Source organism: Peromyscus californicus, unplaced genomic scaffold (assembly GCF_007827085.1).
Source record: "Peromyscus californicus insignis strain IS unplaced genomic scaffold, ASM782708v3 Scaffold_17__1_contigs__length_78620276, whole genome shotgun sequence".
Lineage (NCBI taxonomy): Eukaryota > Metazoa > Chordata > Mammalia > Rodentia > Cricetidae > Peromyscus > Peromyscus californicus.
Genome location: NW_026294469.1, coordinates 59,983,786 through 60,004,689, shown reverse-complemented (window position 1 = coordinate 60,004,689; position 20,904 = coordinate 59,983,786). Strand labels below are relative to the sequence as shown.

At 34.3% G+C, this 20,904-nt stretch overlaps 1 protein-coding gene across 2 annotated transcripts in view; it reads left to right on the top strand.

Annotated features, from left to right (window-relative positions):
• Dcc (DCC netrin 1 receptor) overlaps positions 1-20,904 on the top strand; it is a 1,164,132-nt gene that overhangs the window by 1,036,409 nt on the left and 106,819 nt on the right. For both annotated transcript variants that reach the window (XM_052742483.1, XM_052742484.1), the window contains exons 18-21: positions 2,290-2,428; positions 6,918-7,025; positions 13,593-13,787; positions 19,151-19,183. In XM_052742483.1, the coding sequence (XP_052598443.1) occupies positions 2,290-2,428; positions 6,918-7,025; positions 13,593-13,787; positions 19,151-19,183 (475 nt within the window). The remainder of the gene's footprint in view (positions 1-2,289; positions 2,429-6,917; positions 7,026-13,592; positions 13,788-19,150; positions 19,184-20,904) is intronic.

The window sequence follows — 20,904 nt, the reverse complement described above, 5'->3', positions numbered from 1 at the left end:
ATAAATACAGACAACATTATATGGAAAGAAACAAAGAGAATATATGAGAGTATTAAAAAGTATCTCTACATATAGATCAGTCAGTTTTGAGTTTGCTTTTAGAAAAGACTTTGTTTCCCACTTTAAAATTGTTATGTTCATAATTACTCTACTTTGTAAATATATTCATTTTGCAGCATGAAATATGGGAACTATGCCAGAATGTAAAATAATATTTTTTTAAAATTTTCATCAGCATCATTTGAATGACAAGATCCAAGATATCTTGATGCAAATAATTTCAGTTAAATGATTAGTAGAGAAGAGATGGAATCATTCAGACTCACAAAGAATATAAGTACTAAGCAAAACAGATTTTAACTGGGCTTTCTCTGATGTATCATAAATTTTAAAGTTATTAGTAATAGATGACTTGGTTTGTAATTTATGCTTTTAAAGTAATGTTCATATCTAAACTCAATCTTTTGTTCCATAATAGTTGCATAAGATAAGCAAGACATATTCTTTATAAGACATGCAGAACTTTTAGAGTCAAATAATATGAATTCAAGAGCTTCTTTTCCTATATTTTGTCCTCTCACTGAGTATCATTTTTCTCAAATTGGACAATAATTCTGAAAATAATACTTGGATTGTTCAAATCCTTATATTGATTTTCCTATAAAAAGTAGGAACTTTGTTTATTTTTTCCTACAATTATTTAATCACATACTGTTTTACATGAGTTTCTGCTCAAAATATAATTACTGGCAGTAGCCTAGTGCTTAGCAGATGTGTTATGAATATAATAGAATATGGGCAGTTATGCAAGACTCAGTCTCTTTCATCATGATAGAACTCAATATGGAATTTAATATAGCTAATGTAATGAAAAATGACATGAAATAATGTATAATGTATTATAGATAGCATTTATTAACACTTGCTCTGGGCCAGGTACTGTTTTACTTCACATATTTCACAAAATAAATGATGATATAAAGTCTGTCATACTAGCTGAAACTTACAAAAAAGAGGATGGGACCCCAAAGAGGTATTACCCAGCTATCCTGTACACAAATATGATTCTCCAAAGTACTTTTAGGTTTAACAATTAATTATAGCAATAGCTTTCTATGTGTACCTAGCGAAAGTGTTCTAATAGGATGGATGGGTACACCATCAAAATGTGATTAGTTTATTTTAATTTTTATTTGTTATTAAAAACATAGGATTTTCATAACTATGGCCTAACCTATGACAGATGTACAATTTAATAATTTTTTGCCATACTACAATAGTAAGAAGGAGATATCTATATTATCAACCAATGGGAAAAGGCTTTGATTTTTTCCAGGTGTAAATACTCAATACATGTTCAAATACAGAAGCAATAGGAAGTATTTAGTTTGGGAAAAGACAAAGGCAGAAGTACCAAGTACAAGTTGATGTTTCTAAGAGATTTACATAGTTTAAAATGAGCCAGGTCATGGGGAAAATAGGCTTTACCTGTGAGACTAGCATGCTTTTTCTTTATTATAATTTTTACTCATTGAGCGAACGAGAAAGACACAACTTATTTATTTTTTATTAAAATTATTAAACTTGCTTATAAGGCAACAAATGGACTCAAAAGCCAAATACAACATTCTGCAGTGCAAATTCATCCTTTAATGTTTATCCAGTTTGTTGCTCCTTTTCTGATCAATTGCTGCTCTTTCCGTACATATTTTTATATATGTGAAGCATCCATAAAGGGAGAGCACCATATGACATAGACACACTTTTGCTCTGCTTGATCAGTAGATATTTGGAAGCACTCAAACTTTGAAACTAGGCCTTAATTTTTAAACATCATAATCACTATAATGGAATTAATTGAATTATTTAATTCAATTGGGAATTTGAAAAAAAGTGGGAAAAGATGATCAACAGAAAATATATATTAACCCCCCCAAAAACCATATTTCAATGAGAAAGATATGAATTTAATTCAGGTCTGACTAGAAAGTGTCTTGAAATAGAGTTGAGAAAAGAATTTGTCTTCTGCCCGTGCTTATGGGCAGGCTCAGGGAACTTACCCAGTTGGCTTCCCCTTTGAACAAAGCACTGCATGATTTTTATCAGTAAGTCTCAAATGCATGACCAGCCAGTGTATGCTGGCTGGCACAAAAGGAGGCCTAGCTCTTCTGCTATTTTTGAACTGAGTCTACTTTTGGCTGACTTATTTGCTAGTTGTTTTACATGTCTTTATTTACTGAATTGACAGTTCATTCTTTATATTTCTTTGCTTGTTTCTGGTTTGTATAGTCAGAAGACACAGCATCTCTCAGCTACACAGCGACAGGCCTCAAGCCCAACACGATGTATGAGTTCTCAGTCATGGTGACAAAGAACAGAAGATCAAGCACATGGAGCATGACGGCACATGCCACCACCTACGAAGCTGGTATGTGAAGAGACACTGGCTTTAAAGGCTGGTGTTTGGCCTAGGTAGCCATGTTCACAAATTCTGTGGAAATTGAGACAGAATTAGAACTGTTTCAAAATTATACCTTGTCTTGCATGAAATAATATATCCTGTACAGTTCATAGCACTTTTACAGCTAATAGTATTATTCCACTCCCATAGAAGAGAACAAGGGATAACCAATACATTACCCAATCTGGTTGTATTTTTAACCACTGAGTTTTAGAATGAGTTATTTAGAACATTAACTCATAGGACCTGAATATGAATACTCTTCAATGAGTTTAAATAAATGACAGGAATCTAGTTATTGAACTCTACCTAATACAAAGGTGGATTTGAATAACACTTCTAATAGATATTGGAAAATTTGAGGCAAAACTTAAAAATTACAAATTTGGCTTCCTGGTTATTTATTGTAACAAAGACAGCTGGAATAGGAAATGTTTCCAGGTGGTCTTGGTCATACTTTGGAAATAGGGTCACATAATGGAAAACCTTCATGCACTTTGAGAGAGCTTGGATCGAGATCAATGCAAGTCAATGTAAAATTCAGGAGTCAAATTTTCTAGGGATTAGAAATCCATAGTTTAAAATATTTCCACATTTGGCATTATAGTTTACCAAAGCCCAACTTCTAAATAAGGTCTTTTAAAACATATTTTATTTTGCTTTTTGTTATTTTTATGTTGTATGTCTGTGTTTGGGTATGTGCACATGAGTGCAGGTGCCAACAATGGCCAGAAGAGTGTGTCAGACCTCCTGAAGTCACATGACCTTGGTACAAGAAGCAAACTCATTCCTCTGCAAGAGTAACACGTACACTCCTAGCCACGTAGTCAATTCTGCAGCCCTAATATTATCTATTTTTAATTGGTTTCATATTTATATTTTGGTGTGAACTACACTAAACATTTTCAAATTTTAATTAGTTATGCCAATAAAGCTCTCCTCAAGTGATCAAAATTTGTTTTTTCACTGGAATTTGTCCCTTGATATTGCAACTTTAATTTAATTCATGATTATTGCCTTAATTTTTAGAGCTCTACATTTTGTAGATACTGCTGTCTGGAAAAATCTTTCTAGATAGCCTCGTTTTAATATCCTTCCTTTTAGTTTACTTATTACACATTATTAAGCTTCCTTCTGTTAATTCTGACTTGGATGCCAACATCTACAGTTTATAAGGAATATTAGGATCATCCAAGTGAATTATATACAATGCGGACCATAAAATACCCCTCTTTTTCTTTTTAACACCAAAGGACAGGAATGGAGTCAAACATAAACTAGCAAAATTTAAAAAAAAATCAAAAAAGCAAAACAATATGATTTGACTGAAAGAATAGTAAATTTCACCTTAAAGCAATCAAATTCATCCATTTTTTTCATTTATAAACACAAAATGCACACCAACGTCTGACTTGCAAAATGCATCCTACTGATTTCTCATCAACTACCTACCCTTATAGAGACACCAATGGAGAGTCCCAATGTAGACAAAAAGATAATAAGTTTGAGACCTGTGGTTAGCAGAAAGAGTGATTGTCAAATCAGATAATGATCTCCACAAAGGTGTAAATAGCATGTGGATGAGATCCCTGGGTGATGATGAGAAATAAGAAGCAATTCACAAGTGTCTGTAGATTCTGTAACTATGAGGAAGAAATGAGGTGGATGAAATAACTTGAGGATTTGCTCTAATTCTGAAATAAGATATAGACTCCATGGCTTTGTTGCTATAAGCTGAGGTGGTTCATAGTAAACCTAAGCAACGGTGGTTGGCAAAATTTTAAATTAAAATAGTTCATTCTGTCCAGATGGACAGTCTTTTATTTTATTCTGATTACCTTAATTAAAATACAAATAACAAGAATGGTGCTGGGAAGGAGCCGGTCACAGCTCTAAGAAACTATAGCTGCCCACACAGTGCTATCACCCTTGTGTTTTGAAACTGAATGTCTTTCTTGTTTGTATCAATTAATATTCAACTGTTCAGAAGGGAGAACCTTATGACTGTTTTTGAGATAGGTAGCCAAAAAAAAAAAAAAAAAAAAAAAAAAAAGAAGCTAAAGAAAAGCTAGTGTAAAGAACCTAAGCTACAAATCTGTGTAGCCATGAAGCTTGTATGGCTCAGAGAGAGTCTTTTTCTCCAAAAGAAACATTCTATATGTTTATCTGAAAGGAAGAGGTGCAAAATAATATTGGCAATCCAAATAACAAAAGTTTAATGTAATTTCTGTGTCTGCAATCTTCTAAGTCTAAAAGATTTCCCTCTGTTTATACACTTAATGAAAAAAAATTGTGATCTGGTGGGGGCGGTGTTTGAGAGCCATGGATATGGTAGGGTATTGCTCAGCGGACATAATGGGTTCTTTTGTAACTTCTAGACCCTGTGATAGCTAGTAGGCATAAAAGGTGAAAAGAATAGTCTCTATTTTAGAGAGAATAACAATCATTTAAAAAAAAAGATAACTATACTGAGAACCATGAAGTAACATAAGAAATATGGTCACCAGATCTGGGACATATTGAAATGATAGGAAACAGCCCAAACTACAAATTCCCTCTGGAAAAATAAGGAGAAGTTTCCCAAAAGAAGAAATACCTAGTCACAGCCTGGGGGCAATCATTTGGTACTAGGGCTGATTATAGGAGTCATTAAGCCCGTTTCTTTCCCAGATATTGGGGGGACATTTGAAGCTCATAGGGAAATCTTAAATGTGAGCCAAAAAGTGCAGTACCAAAATTTCTATTCATTATTCACAGAGCTTAAGAATAACAACAACAGCAAAAACACACACATATCTGAAACAGATGAATTAGCTGAGTGTTTTGAGTAACCAACTTCTCAGAACATTACTATGTTTTTATTATAGCGAAAAAATTGAAGAATTTTGTTTTACCTTTTTAAACACCAGAGCTGACTGATGAAGTAACCTCATCATCACCCTTTGTCACTTTTCTAAATTATTATCAATTTGAATTTTAACATAGGTAAGAAAGTGGTTATTCTGACAAATTAAGATCTCTTTATTACCCTCATAATTTAAAATTTCTCTTATATGATTTGTATAATATCTAAATCTTTTTCTGACTGTATCTAATCTTTCTATTTATGGGCTATGAAATATCTTGAATGAATTCTTTGAGAAAATAATCCTTTTGTAAGATGTCATTACCTCTTTGATATTTTGCTATGAATCTATGCTATTCGTCCAGTGCCCCCTGACGTATGTTTTCTTCTCCTCCATCTCATCCCATCCCTCTTCTTTCTTCTTAGCCTCCTTTTTTCTCCTCCTTTGGGTTACTGTCTTCCCCATTTTTCTTTGGAAATTTAAATAAATTAAGTGATTGACAACATATCAAAACTAGCTTAACTTTGGATTAACTATAGTCCCAGTGGCCTTTTAGGGAAAAATATGACAGATAGGAATGATTTGTGTCTTTCTCCTTTAGTTCGTATCTACAAATACACAGGAAGATATTCTGGAATTGGAGTGTAGCTAATGTACTGACTTACCCTTTGTGATATTTAGAAGTACCAAGGAGAATAGAATGAAGATGGGTTCAAATAGAGATCTAGTTCTATTTATCTTATTCCCTGGAGTCCTATTTGGAAACAAGGAAGTTCTAGCAGAACATAGATAGAAAAAATAGCTCTAAATCTGCCTGTGTCAAACTAATGATAACAAAGAGACTGCAGATAATGGACTTGGAACATTGCTAGCTGCTTAGAAGAAAAACTGTCTTCAGAAGGGTAATAAACAGACCAACAGAGGTCTGGGAGATGTTGGATTGGCTGGGAACATTTGGTTCCATCTTTAGAATATATTTACATTTTATTTTGCACAACATGGAGATGAAATCGATCTGAAGAGGGCAGGATTTTTTGCTATCTTATTTCAAGCCTGATTAATGAAAGGCTGTCATATATTACTCGCCCTTTCCTACTTTTGTTTCTCAAAATCCATTCTCACTGAGAAAATACCTACTTCAGTTTTTAAGCTGAAAGATCTGATATGGTTTTAAGGAGTTTTGTTCTGGTTATTGTTTGTTTGTTTTCATTTTTTCATGGAATTTGGTAGGTCATTTTTTTCAGTTATAACCTATAGTTGTAATAGATTCCTTAATGGAAGGTATGCAGTTCTTCAGTTCATTAAGCATACAATTCTGTACATACATACATGCGTGTGAGCTCACTTAAAAGTACCAGTTGCATTCTTCAGGTCCGTATTTCCACTCTATACTCAGACCTTTGGAAGGCACTGAACTTCCATAGTGAACTATCAATTATCTGCCTTCACTTCTGTCCTTCAAATACTTGCAATGAATTGTAAAAGGCAAAATAAACCCGATAGACCTACTGATAGATCCTGATTACTAGTGTCATGACAAAACGCCCATCGGTGTCTTTTCTTTCTTCCCACAACCAATGACAAGACCTTGTCTCTGTCTCATCTCACAGCCCCGACTTCTGCTCCCAAGGATTTGACAGTCATTACTCGAGAGGGGAAGCCTCGTGCTGTCATTGTGAGCTGGCAGCCTCCCTTGGAAGCCAATGGGAAAATTACTGGTAAGCATCCAGCTTCCTTTCCCAGCCTTGCACCACCTTGGCCTTTGCTGCTTACTTTGCAGTTGCTCTTGGTGTGGAGTTTCTGTCTCAGCATGTTGGTTCATTTCCTCTTCTTCTCTGATTGGCTCTTCTTGTCCCCAACTGAGGGTGTAGTTCTCTTAGGACTCCTACAGGTGCACACACAAATATTCGCCTTCAGTTTCTGTGTGAAACAATTACATTTCATTCAGGATAGGCATTGTGTGTTTTATCCTATGGATCATTAAGACAACTTTCTTATGTCTGTGAATATAAATGACTGAAAGGATGCTGATTGCTTGACAATTACATGATATAAAGGATTTCTGATGACCTTGTATTTTTGTGCAACACGTGAAGGAGGTTTGTCTTGGGATTTTTTTCACTTCTCTTTTAGCTTTTAGCTTCATTCTTAAATAATAAGGTTCAGAAAATACTTAATATTGACTGACAGAAATTGAACATAATGGATATTTCACAGTGACAGATTTTATTTTACCAAATATTGCTGATAACAAAAATGCCTAATTAAAACATCCATTAGAAGCCTATGATGTTAATTTAGTATATATAAAAAAAAAAACATAATGGAGTTATATTAGAGAGTTTGCATTCAAATGATCAATTTGGGTTTTTAGTAGATATCTCCATAGAATTACCTTATTATAAAAAACATTATACAACTCTAAGTGTGCACATTATAGCCCAATGAAGTAGAACCATTGGATTAGGAATTTTCAACTCTCTCTTTATTCTTCTATATGTATATACAAGAGGTACATGTCAGTACTATAAATTAATAGAGTGACTGAGTGTTTTGTGGTACAAATGAACAAGGAACTTGCAGTTTCAGATGACAAACTCACTTTATATGGTATGTTGTGAATTTTTTCAAAATGAAAAGGTAACATCAAGCTTTTACATGTGGTTGAAATTTAAGTTGAAGATTTGTTTTGTTTATGAAATGGCTCTTATTGTAGGAGCAAACAATTTTCATATAACCTGACAAAGATGTAGCAAAACAGAAGTATAAAATCCCTCCCCCACTAGAATATGTGTTCAATTGTCAGTGTGCCCAGCCTTTGAAAACTCAGGCTTGGTACATTCCAATTTTCTTTTATTCTCATTTCTCAGTGGTCTGGTCTACTTTCATTGATTCTATTTCAGTAAGTATGTAGCTTTTGATTTATTTATGTTTCATTTCATTGTAAACAATTATTTATAAGCATATGTCAAAAATAGATACTATTTTAGGAAGAAAATATAGAAACTTTCTAAATGAAAACAAGGTATGATGGAAACTGTTTGATAAAGAGTAAAATGAGTCACATTTTCCACTAGTACATTCTTTACTCTTACTCAAATAAATCTTCAACTTGTCAAAGTAAACAAGAGAATGTGTTTTCAGCTCTGAAAAGGAAAACATTAATTTTGCTTTTCCAGTGTAAAAATTAGAATTCTAACCCATATTAAGAACTCTCAACTTGTATTTAAAATTTACGCTATGCTAGGAACTTTGGAGGCATGTCTGGTATGGGGTCCATCTTCCCAATATTATCACACTGAATGAGTCTCCTTTTCCTGCTTTAAATACACACACACACACACACACACACACACACACACACACACACACACACATTTAAAGTAACAAAATCCTAAAAAGCTAACACAAGGATCGTGTCTGGGTTATACTGATGATTATTTTTCTTTACCTGTTATGTGGAAAGTAACCTTAAGCACTGTGAACATTATTCAGTTGAGCTGGATCTTCTAGTTGGGCAGCGGCTCAGTTTCTCTGTGTTCTACAACAGAAGTAAATGGTATCTTTCCCTTTTCTTGAAAGATCCCCTCCTCCCATCATTCCTTAATAGCTACATAACCTATGTGGTTTTTCATATTTAAATATGATATATTTATCTTATATAAGATATATATATAATTAATATATTATATAAATAAGATATATATATCTTAAAAGCCAAAATCTAAATATAGGTGAAAACTTGCAATATTTGTATTTAGGGGTCTGGTTACCTTCACTCATGATGTTTCTGGCTCCATTGTGAATCTAAGTACTTCAAAAAGATGATATGAGCAAAAATAAATGAATGAATGAATGAATTAATTAATTAATGTGAATGAATGAATAAATAATTTAATGCTGAGAAGATAACTCAGATAACAGCAGTACCAGGATAATCTGATCATGAGCTCATCAAATGCAGGGAATTTAGACCCACTTTTAAAAACTGTTCAAAACAGAGTAAGAAGTTAAAACATACTTGGAATCCTGCTAAAATTGATAAAATGGTAACTGATCACATATTCCTGTTGTTCTTATGTAAAATTATGAGATTTTAACTTTCTGTGGTAATTCATCCAAAGTCACATTCCTTATCTTTACACCTGAGTGCACAATTACCATGCTTGCCTACTTGAATATGCTGAAGATGGAAGGTCCTGACTGGGTTGAGCTACTGTTTGGCAGAGATCACATGATATACCTTGGTCTACCCAGTACATAGCAGTCTATCCTCTGTGGGAGGTAGATTCTATTTTCTGCACCTTGAGCTACTATAACCAATTCCTCTGCCTGAAAATCTCTTGGATTGTGTAATCGTCTATTACCTTTCTTCCATTTTTGACAGTTGTCCCAACTACTGCTTAAGTCGTTTTCCAGAGTGCAGATCATTTTATTCTCTATGTTAATGCTTGAGTGAATAAAATGGAGAAAGATGTAAAAAAAATATAGAGGGGGAATTGAACAAACTCTGACACCTTGCTTCTTGAATTCCAAATGCCTGTTTGTGTGAAGAGAAGAAGGGATGATTGCACGTGATGTTACATGTTATGCATATTAGATAAATGTGATTTCAAGAGCAGAGCTCCTGGCTGTACTAATAATCCCAGAGGAGCCTCCAAACTGTCACTTCACATCAAACTTTACTGTTTTGGTCAGTTATGACAAGTAAAAGAATAAGATGATAGCAAGGGCAAAAGACAGCCAGTGGTAATAGATGCACAGGTTTTCAAAGGAGATTGTGTGGTTGTGAAATTCTGCAATTTAAAACTTTAGATTCATTCAGTACCTTCAGAACATACCCAAATCTGGCACACTTAGATGAATCTGGAAGCTTTCTCTAAGACCAGTTTTTAGAGTTGTATAGTGATATCTTCAACTGAAGTTTGAAAATTTTTAATCATCAAATTGAAAAAAAAATGAAGTTCTTTGGCGTCACTGTAAATATTGAGGACTGGTGCAATAACAATTTTGAGTTGTCAGAACCTGATACAAGATGAGCTTTTCACTCATCAATACAGTTTTAAATTCTTCAATAAATAACTTTTATTTAGATAAATCACAGTGAAAGCAAATATATTGTTTTCCTCTAAAAAAATGAAGAAAAACCATAAAGAAGCATAGTGTCCTGGGTGGGAGAATAATTCTCAAGGTTTCATATGCATCATACCCTTACAACAACACTGAAAATGTTAATTTCATTAAAAGTCATTAATCACCAGAAGGTGGTGGTACATGCCTTTAATCCCAGCACTTGGGAGGCAGAGGTAGCTGGATCTCTGAGAGTTCTAGGCCAGCCTGGTTTACATAGTGAATTCCAGGACAGCTAAGGCTATTACACAGAGAAACTCTGTCTTAGAAAAAAAAAAAAAAAAAACAAGTCATTCATCCAAAATGAAACTTCTATGCTACAGAAACTCATTCAATCAATGAGTTTCAATACTGATTATTAGTAAGATTTCTGAGGAATGAAAACATACTAGAAGACATGGCTCTTGATGTAAAAAATATTTATTTTTCTTTTCATTTTTTTGGTGGAGGGACAAGACACAGATATAATAAAAAAAAGAAAGAAAAGTTGCCAGCGTCACTGTATTCTTTTCAATAGATATGGTTTCCTAGGGAAATTAATTTGGACCATAAATATGAGGATATTTTATAATTGTTATCATGGGGAATTAACCATAAATGAACAATATCCATGAAAACACTTTTATACAATGATATTTTGAAATCCACCCAACCTTAATGTTTGGAGAAGACTCATATAGCATGTTCATATTCTGTGTTGTTCTTTATTATGACATGCCTTCTACCTTCTACCAAATTCTCACGATGATCAGACTTTCATAGTGATATTGAAGCAGATGTCAAAAAATATGAAAATCCCACAGATCACCCAAGCATTTGCTTTTGACATTGCTTGATCACAGAAATAATTTGAGGTATAGAATGTAGAGGTTATCCTTAGTCTATATATTCCTGGCAATATTCTTACTATGTATTAGTGGCCAAAACCAAAATATGAATGAAGTCACAGTTTCTGTGTGTCTAGAATATCTGCATACTTTGATTAAGCCCTTTGCTTTAAGTTATCTTATGAAGGAAGGTATAATCAATATATCAGCCTAGCAAAGTCTAAGTTTTTATGTGATTGGCAATATTTTTGCTTATCAACATGCATGATTAAGAGGGGGTTTTGGTTACTTATTGATAGCCAAATTTGACTCTCACTTCCTGCCTCCTGGTCACTTCCTCTTGGCTAGAAGAAAAGATCCATGGAATCTGCTGACAAAATAGAGATCATAATCTTACCTGAATTAATGTCACAGGATATTCTGACACATCAAATAATGATGGTGGTGAGAAGCAAGATTTAGAACTCATCATAGCTCAGGAGAACAGCATCAGACAAAAGTATGAAGACCAGAGAATAGGAGTAATTGCATCCACCAGAGATGGCTTACTGAACTTATTAACTGAAAAACTCCTGTCCTGTGGTCAATTTTATAATGTATACCCACCTTCCAGGTAATTTCTATGGTGGGCAGGTTTGAAAGAATACAAATAAAGAGGAAAGGTGAGAATTAACACACAAAAAAAATAAGTTTTCATAACCAGTCTTTTTTTAAAGAAAAAAATGGCTTCTGGATGTTGGATTTTGTAAGTTAGCTTAAATTTACAGATCAACAGGGAAGAAATTCCAAGTTTAGAACCCAGAAAGCACAGAGCTCCAAACATCCAAGAAAATTCTGTTAGGCAGTATAATGAGTGATATAAACCATAGGTGTTAGCCTAGTTTATTAAAAACACAAAGCTTACAGGAAAGAAAGCTTATGGCCAAGGATGACATTGATGTATCAGAAATACCTTAACAGGACTTTGACTGCTGGGATCAGTTTGGATACAGAAAGTAAGGGAAGGTAGATTGGCGTGAATAACAAAGAGAAAGAATTGGGCTGCACAGGCAACAGTCTTCCTACAGTGAAGATTTGTGCTGAGAGTACATATATGGTGCACGAATACTTCTGAAGGTAGGTGAAACTCAGTCTGAGAACTGTGAATTAAGCATGACACATACCTAACAATGACAGTTCCTAGTCAAGATAGGGGCAAGAGGGACTCAAAAGGAAAGCCTTTCAAAAAAAAGCATATTGCTTTTAGAAAGTGATTTCCATATTCTTATGTAACACAGTAAAGTGTATGATTAATATAAACAATGAAAATTACATAAAAGAAACGGTTTTATGCAGAATTACTAGACTTACAAACAGTGTGGTATGTAAGGTAAATATTATTTCCAGAATTTTGGCAGAAGTGAAGGACAACACCATATTTATATAACAAAAATATACACGATTAGCCCCGTACAGTTTCATCTGACAATGTAATATGTAAATTATTGATGCTTTTAAATAAGAGATAGCACCTAAGTTGGCTAAGACTAATGTTCAGAGATGCATATTTCATAAGGCTGATTTTCAGTGCAAATTCAAATTAGACTGTCATAAATGAGTACACTGTTACCATTCTAGTAGCATACTCCCAAAACATAAAATTAAAGCCCTCCAATGATAGGTACTAATATTTGAGATAACTAAGCCAACTTTATAGTTCAGTGATATTTATTTGCCTGCCTAAACTGGAACAGGAGAAATAATGCTAGATTATATGGCTTAGAGAATCGCAATCCAGCCATTTTTCCAACTGGCTTCATTATTTGTGAGAGGAGTGCCACACAGGCCCTGCTAACTTCCCAGGGTCACTGCAAAAATAAAATATTACTCTTCATTTTTATAATATTCTAAATACATACAGAATTTTATACTTCCCAATACATCTTTATTATTTGAGCACAGCCAAAATAAATATTACTTATTTTCATTATTAGATTGCCATGAGTATTATGCAGACATGTTATCACAGTTTTACATTTATCATAATGCTTACATATTAGAGAAAAGCAATCAGAATTTATAGATAGCTAAAGCACCAAATTTTAAATATGACAGATACATTTTATTTCTAATGGCCTACTCCATGTTCTGATTCTGTGCATTGAAACAATTATTATCTAATTCTTACAATATTAAAAAGTCATTGCTTGCTATACTGGATGCTGTGGTTTATAGATTGTGGACACATAATAATTATTACCAATTATATTTGAGAAATGTGTTATTGAAAGGAGAACTGCAGCATGTGTTCTGTGCACCAAACAGAATTGCATTTGTCTATTTATACAGCTTACATCTTGTTTTATACCTTGGACAAGAATATACCAATAGACGACTGGATTATGGAAACTATAAGTGGTGATCGACTGACCCATCAGATCATGGATCTCAACCTTGACACCATGTACTATTTTCGAATTCAAGCACGGAATGCGAAAGGAGTGGGGCCCCTTTCTGATCCCATCCTCTTCAGGACTTTAAAAGGTTTGAACTATTTCTCATCATCTTTTTCTTTTTCTCTGGGGATAGTCATAGAATAACTCCATAGTCTGTGTTAGGAAAAACCAAACAAGCAAACCTACACCATTTTATTTTTTGGCAAAAAAAACCCCAAAACCTTCAGTGACAATTCAAAATAAATTGAAATGTGACTTTTAAACTCAAAGTCAATGTGTCAAAGGAAGATCTATGGTTTTATCACATTTTTCTGCCATCAACACCAGCAGACATATTTAATTTGACTTTTTATTTATAGCCTTCCAGCATTTTGCATTGATTTTATATATACCATTTTTATTTGAGATACAATGAATCCTTAGACCTTTTAACATAATTGAATAGAAATGTACATGTATTGAATTACGTATGTGGCCTAAAATTGGGGACTTTATTTCCTTTCAATAATGATTACTGTTTTGTATTAAAGAAAACATTAATAAGGTAAGCACACAAATTTAAAAAAGATAAAGGTGATTGACATGTTGAGAACACAAAACAAAAAAAGTTTAAGATGATGTTTAAATGAAACCCCACATTCTTGTAAGAATGTGTGTTGTGTGTGTGTGTGTGTGTGTGTGTGTGTGTGTGTGTGTGTGTGCTCGCTCAATTTAAAGATAGTTGATATCCTTATAGAAAATACTGAGTTCAAATACTGACTACATAAAAGAACCTTACTCTTTCCGAGTCTAATAATATTTTTGTACAAGATGAAATGACTGCAAAAGTATCAATCAATGATGGAAAATAATTTGCTTCCCATAGCTGATATTTTCAGATATATGTTTACTGTACAGTCTTCATTGATTTGTACAAGGATAGATAGCTAGCGTCTTGAATGCGTAACTACATTACGTATATATGTCCTCCAGAAAAATTAATGCACGATCGCAAACAAGTAAGACATTAAAGGGCCCCTCATGATTGACAATTCTACCCACTTCTTTGCTGTTCTTAAAGAAGGGTCTTAGAATAACTGCACAGTCGGCTTCTCAATGCTTTAGGAAGCTATGCGAATACATAGTGGGCTTTTGAATTCTCATGAGTAAGCTATTCAAAAGCTGCATTTCGTTAGCAGCTTACCTGAAAATTTGCCAAAAATACACAAGCAAGCATTCATCCTAGGTCTGTGTGACAGTTCTTCATGTCACAGGAGGACTGAGGAGGGAGGTGAGGAAGAAATGAGCTAGTTTTTTTTTTTTTGTGTGTGTGTGTGTCCAGGTTTTGAGAACCTCATGTCTAAGTCAGGTTTTACTTCATGAGCAATTGAAAGACAGCCAGTTGTTCATTTCGTAGAAGCAGAGAATGCAACTAGATAATGTTTTGCAAATGCCTAAATTTTATCTATAGGTGGATGCCAAATTAATTTCATGCTCACAATGCATGCCAGCCAAGAGATGTCAGGGAGGGTTTATGGTGATTGAAGGAATCTGAATGTTTTATATGGTAGATTGATGAGCTGCCTCAAGATATACTGGCCCACATTGATAGCCATCCTACAGGTTATTTAATGAAGTTAACATTTCACTTCTTACTGTTTATTTTGACTCTCCTAGAATCATCTATAAAGTTATTTTCTAAGCTGGAGACAAGTTCCAAATTTTCTTTTATAATGATCTACAAGAATTAGGTCTAGTGTACCGATTTGATGTTGTGCTTAATAGTAATTTTGTGAATAAAGTTTGCTCATATGGTAAAATAATCATTTCATGTCTTGGAGAAATTTTAAATTACACACACACCAAAAAAAAAAAAAAAACTGATACTGCCTACCTTTAATAAAAACTGAGTTCTACAAAATGTATTTTCTATGTCACTTTAAATGAGGAATGTTTTAAGGCCAATAAATTATCTATCATAAAAGATTTGCTATCTCAGTGAACCACAGTTATACCAAATACAAAAATCATGGAATTGCTCTGACTGAAGATTTTCTCTTTCCAAAGCTGCTTAAAGGCAGAAGGCATGTGACAGGGAGAGAGGTTCAGATGTTTTACTGAAGCTAAGGAAAATCCCGTAGTCTACTGGCTAATGGGTAAATGTTTCATTGCAAGTCACATCCCAGGCAGGTGTCCCCAAGCCTCATTCTTCCGTATTCAGGCTTTGCCCAAAGTAGCAGCATTTTGTACTCAAGATTTGAGTTTGCCTTTTGCTGGTAGCAACCAGCCAGAGAGGTTTAGGAGACTTGGTAAGTAGTCACTGATGAATTAAAGGAGCATTTATAATTAAAAAGCATATATACACATGTATGTGATATGTCTAATTATTTATTTGAAATTTTAATTAAAATAATGATTCACTTGATTTTTTTCAATACACAGGAATATGTAAATTCTGACCACCCTTCCACACATCCTTCACAGACTCCTATTTAGACACTTCCATACTTTCAAAACATTGCAAGATGTATATTTCTGTGTGTATTGCCTCCAGTGAAATTTTCATTGATAAGTTCACTTATTTTATTAGTATTCATTATAGAAATAACTAAAAGACTATATTATATATAATAATATGTTATATATAATAATTCACACATATATGTTTATTGTGTGATTTCTTAGATTAATTTAAATATATAATAAATTTTATATATGGTATAATATATAGGATTTATTGGAGAGGTTTACAAGTAATGGTTCAACTATTTCAACAATGGCTATCTCCCACTGGAAAGTCCAAAAATCCAGTAATTGTTCAGTCCACAAAGCCTGCATGTCTCAGCTGGTCTTCAGCATATGCCAGAATCCTGAAGAAGGTGGTTCTAATTCCAGTGAAGGAATAAACTTGACAGAGAAAGTGAGGGCAAACAGGCAAAGAGCAAGCACTTTCTTCTTCTATGTCCTTTACATAGGCTACAACCAGAAGGTGTGGCCCAAATTAAAACTGGAGCTTCCCAACTTAAAAGATTCAAATTTAGGGTGTGTCTTCCCACCTCAAATGATTAAATCAACAAAAATCCCTCACTGGTATACCCAGGCACTTGGGTTTTAGTTAGTTCCAGATATAGTCAAGTTGACAGCCAAAAATAGCAATTATATTTGTGATACACTAGGGAGGAAGGGTGCTCCTAAAGTGGTAGATGACAGAAAATTTGTATAGTGGGAGAGCATCATTTCATGCACCCAAAGGAGTAGAGGGTTCAGTGATCAATTCTCATTAGACCATGATGTATTCTCCCAGCATTCTTAATTGGTATTTTAAAATATGACTTTCCCCAGTCCAGAAATAAAATTCACTGAAAGTTATGTGTCAGAAAATGGGAAAGTGGCTTAGAATTCAAATTGTATTGTCACAAAACACATGGTGATTTTGGTCACATGACGCGAACAATTATAAATTCAAATCACAAATGACAAGACTTTGATGAAAAGTAACTATTAGAATCCATTTGGTCTCTTTTGGAAGATAATGTTCAATAATTTTTTTTGAGACAAAGTCTCACTATTTAGACTTTGCTGGACTGAAAGTTGATATGAAGGCTAGGTTGGCATTGATCTCCAAGAAAGCTGCCTACCTCTACCTCTCAAGTGCTGGGACTAAAGGTGTACGCCAACACACCTAGCTAGGAACCATTTTTTATAACTTGAATTTTTTTTTCACAGTATGTTCAATGTTACTTTCCTAACAGAAAACCAAATCTGAAGAGGGTATATTTATTCACCACTTACTAAAAATATCTTAGACTTCAGACAATGAACGCAATACAATTAACAGTTTGAAGGAACACTGAAAGTATGGAGACAAAATGAACTTGGCGTTCTTCTCTTTGTCTTTTTCTTTTTGTTCCTTTTTGACATTATTCCACACACTCTCATTTAACACATCTCTACGTTAGACATAAAATGCTGATTAGAACAGCTTTATGAATGTGTACTGTGTTGATTCCCAAATTTGTACACTTCCCCAGATTGTGTAACTACCTACTTGTGTCCCTGAAGTATTCTGCAACCTTTATTGCTAGAAGCCTGACATACTGGTTCTGACAGCTCAGCATAATTTTTAACAGGCTACAGATGTTCGTAAAACATCCTGCTCAGTCTCACCTGGGTGAGGTGGTGCAAACCTTTAATCTCAGCACTCAGGAGGCAGAGACAAGAGGATATTAGTGAATTTGAGGCCAGCATGGCCTATATTGTGAGTTCCAGGACAGCTAGGTCTGCAGAGAGACTTTGTCTCAAAAAAAAAAGTAAAACAAAAATCTTGTTGTTCACTGTGCAGACTATATTTAATGCAATGGCCTGTCAAAAAAACCCAGCTGTCTGTCAACTCTCTATATTGACTTTTTAGGTTGTTATTTTTTTCAAACAGCAGTAATTGACTTGCAACAAGAATGGTACACAAAACAAGTGAATGCCTCATTGTGTATTACTGCATAATATCTGGCTCTCTAAGTTTCAGCGAAACATATACAAGAAGCAAGTCAACTTTTGAGTACAAGTTAGTTAAATATGCCCAAAGACACAAAACTCAAGTTAATGTACACATACAATAGTTATAACTGATGGAGATTTGCAAAAGTGGAGAGTGACCAAAAATTCCTTAAGACTGCTTTTAGAACTGAGATAGTATTGATTTAGTGTTTAATTTCATCTGTTTAAGGAAAAGAAGCCAGATTTTCAGAAGTTTAGAGATATCTTTACATTGAAAAAGGAATTTGTGACTAATGATTAATCATAACCTCTTTTGCAGTTGTGAATCAATCAAGAGTCAGCTTCACCTGGTGTGAGATCAAGTCATCACAGTTATCCCAGTGACAGTGGTTTTCCCCCTGATGGTGGTTATCCCACTGAATATATCCCACTGCTTTGCCTGGTTCATTAAGAACTGTCTAAGACTTAGACTCTACATCCTTTTGTTTTAAAAAATATATTATAAAATAAGTACCTCCTGTAGCTTACTTTAAAAATATATGATTTGGTAGTTCTTTCCACTTATTTTACTATCAATCCTATTTTAATTAAAATTACAAAATGAAGCCGGGCGGTGGTGACGCACGCATTTAATACCAGCACTCGGGAGGCAGAGCCAGGCAGATCTCTGTGAGTTCGAGGCCAGCCTGGGCTACCAAGTGAGTTCCAGGAAAAGGCGCAAAGCTACACAGAGAAACCCTGTCTCGAAAAAACAAAAACAAAAAACAAAAAAAAAAAAATTACAAAATGAATCTATGTTTAGAAAAACATAGCAACTAGATTTTAGAAAATATTTATTTAGCAAAAACATTATTTTTAGGGGTTTGCTACCTCTGGCTGATCATCCAAAAGAAATAATGACAAAATTTTGGACTTGATAAACCAACTTTATCATAAGAAACTCTACACTGTAATAACAATTTATTTTTCTCTCCACAGTGGAACACCCTGATAAAATGGCTAATGACCAAGGTACAGTGTAACAGTCTATTGTTTTTTGCATCTTAAAAGCAGTTGTATCTATTGAAAGTGTCAATCATTCCTTTGTATTCCTGCTTTCACCTGGGCCATCCACCTGATAGAGCAGACACTGGCATGATTAATCTTGTTAATGAAGTTCTGCTTGGCTGAGGCTGTGGGTCTGATAGGGAAGATGTAAATTTTCTTGAGAGGAAATTGTTTTGTCTCTATTCTGAAGGACCAATTAAAATGTCAAGCTTCTTTGTATGAAATAAATTTTTAGTCTCTGTCTGCACTTCTGAATAATTCACATTAAGTATAATTAAGCTCGGCATAATTTTCAAGCTGCTCTTGCACCCTTTTCTGAGCTGTGGATTAAAGTTCTGCTGCGCTACATAAATCATGTGTGCTTCTCCTCTGCAATGGAATTCCTTTAATAAATAAAAACCAAGTTGAATTAACTTTTTAGGGCATTATTGCTGTTCATTTGGAAGACCAGGGTCTTCTCATTCTCCCTCACTACTTAAAGCTGATTTCAAACCAGGAATGGTTTCACACAATGAAAAAAAACATGAGGACAAACACAAATTATCCTTCAGCTCAAAAGTAGAGAAGCATTTCCTATTAACATAATTTGTAGACTGATTGATAAATTAGTATTCCATTATCTTTACACCAAAGACATTTAAAATAATTCTAAGTAAGAAATGGAGAGTTGATGAGTTTCATGGGGGCAAGGGGGGGTGTTCATTCTTTTCCGGGATAGTTTTGGAGTCCCTGAAACTGTTTGTATCCCTGTTGTATGTATTTGTGCTTTCTGGGCCAACAGTAATTTGTCTCTGTCTTTGTACATGGGAATGGACAATCAGATAACCAGCTCACTTTGAGGCTCCCAAGCAACAAGTTTTGAGATTAAATGAAAATGTTCTTCCTGATGGCAGCACTTTTGAACGAATACTGATTATCTGTGTGCTGCTCTTACTAGTGGTAGATGACACCCATCCTGATTAGTGTTTTTGCCTAAGAATGCTGCATTTAGTTTTTGTTGTTTTGTTTTTCTGGATCATTGTGGAACATTTCTATTTAACACAATGTGACTGGCATTACAGAAGTGACACTCTAGAAATATCTACCCAAAGTCAAGATTTCCATAAATGTATGTAGCTGCTCCTAATTACTTCCACTGGGGAAAGATTTTTTTTTTTTTTTTTTTTTTGGTTTTTCGAGACAGGGTTTCTCTGTGTAGCTTTGCGCCTTTCCTGGAACTCACTTGGTAGTCCAGGCTGGCCTCGAACTCACAGAGATCCGCCTGGCTCTGCCTCCCGAGTGCTGGGATTAAAGGCGTGCGCCACCATCGCCCGGCTTGTGGAAAGATTTTGATAAGAGCCGTACTTACCAGGGATGAACATCTTTAATAATATTATTCATGAGTAATATCACTTATCATGTATTTCCCTAAGTAAATGAAGTACTAGAACTGACAAAATATAAACCCAGAACAATTATTTAGAAGCTATCTAATTATTTCAGTTATAAGATAATTAAAATGGTCTCACATAATGTTCTTCTCTGAAGAAAATTTGGAACACCCATAGACTATGAGCTCTTAATTTGTAATTATATTGGAACCATGTGTGTGTGTGTGTGTGTGTGTGTGTGTGTGTGTGAAATAACAAAAGTAGCAGAAATTTATTGTGTTATTCGACTAGCTTTTACATTAGCCATTGCATGAT